Source organism: Mesoplodon bidens, assembly GCF_964165515.1.
Source record: "Mesoplodon bidens genome assembly, contig: HAP1_SCAFFOLD_1066, whole genome shotgun sequence".
NCBI lineage: Eukaryota > Metazoa > Chordata > Mammalia > Artiodactyla > Ziphiidae > Mesoplodon > Mesoplodon bidens.
This window is the reverse complement of record NW_027672425.1, coordinates 9,277-11,578: the sequence shown is the minus strand read 5'-3', so window position 1 is coordinate 11,578 and position 2,302 is coordinate 9,277. Positions and strand designations below refer to the sequence as shown.

The 2,302-nt window shown below is 48.0% G+C and overlaps 1 protein-coding gene across 1 annotated transcript; it reads left to right on the top strand.

Annotated features, from left to right (window-relative positions):
* The first annotated feature begins 331 nt into the window (after positions 1-331).
* On the top strand, positions 332-1,409 carry LOC308610214 (forkhead-associated domain-containing protein 1-like). The gene is made up of 2 exons (XM_081259440.1): positions 332-536; positions 953-1,409. The coding sequence occupies exons 1-2, from the start codon at positions 474-476 to the stop codon at positions 1,367-1,369; spliced, it is 480 nt and encodes a 159-aa protein (XP_081115566.1). The 5' UTR covers positions 332-473; the 3' UTR covers positions 1,370-1,409.
* The last annotated feature ends 893 nt before the right edge of the window (positions 1,410-2,302 follow it).

The window sequence follows — 2,302 nt, the reverse complement described above, 5'->3', positions numbered from 1 at the left end:
AGGAGCACAGTCATAAAGAAAGCAGTTCACAGAGTCAGACTGGATTTAAAACCAACTCTCTTGGCATGGACATATATACACACACACGCTACCAAAGGTAAAATAGATAGCTAGTGGGAAGCAGCTGCATCACACAGGGAGAGCAGGTCGTTGCTGTGTGTCTACCTAGAGGGGTGAGATAGGGAGGGTGGGAGGGAGACGCAAGAGGCAGGGGATATGGGGATATATGGATACGTATAGCTGATTCACTTTTTGATACAGCAGAAACTAACACAGCATTGTAAAGCAATTATACTCCAATAAAGATGTTAAAAAAATTAACTCTCTCAAATTATTCTTTAGTAACTTTCCAGTTCTTCCATTATTGTTCGGGTTATTCTTCTGGATGTAGAAAATCATAATGGAATGCCAAGAGACTTTTTTCTTTTTTTTTATTTCAGCCTCAAAATGGCCTTTCCAGCCCAGGGTCCATCATGGCCACTGAGAAGTTATTGAAAACGGATGTGGCTGAGGCTTTAGATCTTAATGAAAAGCTGGTAGGTATACCCAGCATCAGTCCCCTCCTGTCCAAACCTGCGTGCCCTGCAGATAGTTTACACATCAACCTCACATACATGTTTAGTTGTTACAGTAGCTCCACGAGACCCATCTCCTATCCCAGCATGGGCTGGAAATTGCAGAGCCCAATTCCTTGGAAGACTGGGTAGTAAGAATGAATGTTTATATCTGTTGTCATTCCCCCCCCCACCAGTTCTCAAAATGGCATAGTGTAAATGGATGCGGGGGAAAATGAAAGTCATACTAAAAGCCCCAAATGCACTCATTTGCAAAGCATGTGTTTCTTCTCTGCAACTGCAGAAAATGAATGAAACAGAATTAGACATTTGCCTCCTCAAAGTGGCCACCAGCGGTCTTGGGCCAGGCCTCTTACCTGTGAAACGCTTTCTCGTAGTACTTGGATATGAGCAAAACCCTCGGGACTATGATGAACATCAAAGGTATGTCAGGTCACGTGTCCATGAAACACCTCTCCCCAAAAGAGAGGGAGAGAGTCCACCAGCTTCGACAAAGAGACCTCTACCTGGTGTTTGATAAGATCACCCTACTCAAGAACCAGCTGCAGAGGAAAGAAGAGCTTTTGAGACGATACGAGAAGGACATTGAACAGCTCAAGTATGGCCCGTGTCCCTGGCAAAAGGCCCAGGCCTCCATTCTCCAGGCTAAACCTCGGGGCAGCTGCAGACCCGTAGGGACCAGGACAAGAGGACAGAGGCCTGGGTGTGGAGGGGGGAGGCGGGATGGTGACTCAGGGCCTGATGGACCCAAGTCTCTGGGCAAGAAAGCAGCAGTTAAAGTACCCTACTGTTAAGGAATAAGGTGCACCTTTTATAAATGTGTCTGATGTTTCACCATGTGTGTGCTTTTCATAATTCCATCCTATTTTCAGTGGTATCCGTTCCCCCACCCTCTCTGGGAAATTGGGAGGGGCTGGTAGCATAACCGTTGCCCCCTTCATGCTGCACGTCCACAGCCAATGGGCTATTTATTCTGCCCTCTAGTCCCCACATCTTCAGCCTTCCCCCCACTTGTAAGGAAACCGCGAAGCCAGGCATATATGGAAGTGTTCTGAGGATCTCCCAGGTCGGGAGCATTGGTGGTGAGTGAGAAAGCTGAGGAGAAAAGAGACTTTGTCTCTCCCGTGTGCTCAGGCAGAGCAAAGTGTCGGTTCAGATGTACCAGTCACAGGTGGCAAAGCTGAAGGACGACATCTCCAAAGAGGCCGAAGAAAAGGTGCTGCTGAAGGAGGCCCTGGCGCACATGGAAGAGCGGCTGCACCAGGAGAAGAGGGTCACCAGGGCGATCAGGCAGCAGAAGGTGAGAGGTCCCTGCTCGGAGCAGAGCCTCTGAGGCTGCCCCTCAGCTCCCTTTAGAAACAGCCAACTGAGGTCCCAGTGGGATCCAGGCAGCACAGAATGCCTTCGCTCATTGCAAAGGAAGGTGGCAGAATAGCTTTAGCGTTAGGCAGACTTAGGTTTAGACTCTTGTTCTGCCACTTACTGTGTGACTTCAGCCAGCTTTTTTTTTTTTAACATCTTTATTGGAGTATAATTGCTTTACAGTGTGGTGTTCGTTTCTGCTGTATAACAAAGTGAATCAGCTATATGCATACGTATATCCTCACATCCCTCCCTCTTGTGTCTCCCTCCCACCCTCCTTATCCCACCCTTCTAGATGGTCACAAAGCATTGAGCTGATCTCCCTGTTCCATGCGGCTGCTTCCCACTAGCTATCTGTTTTACAT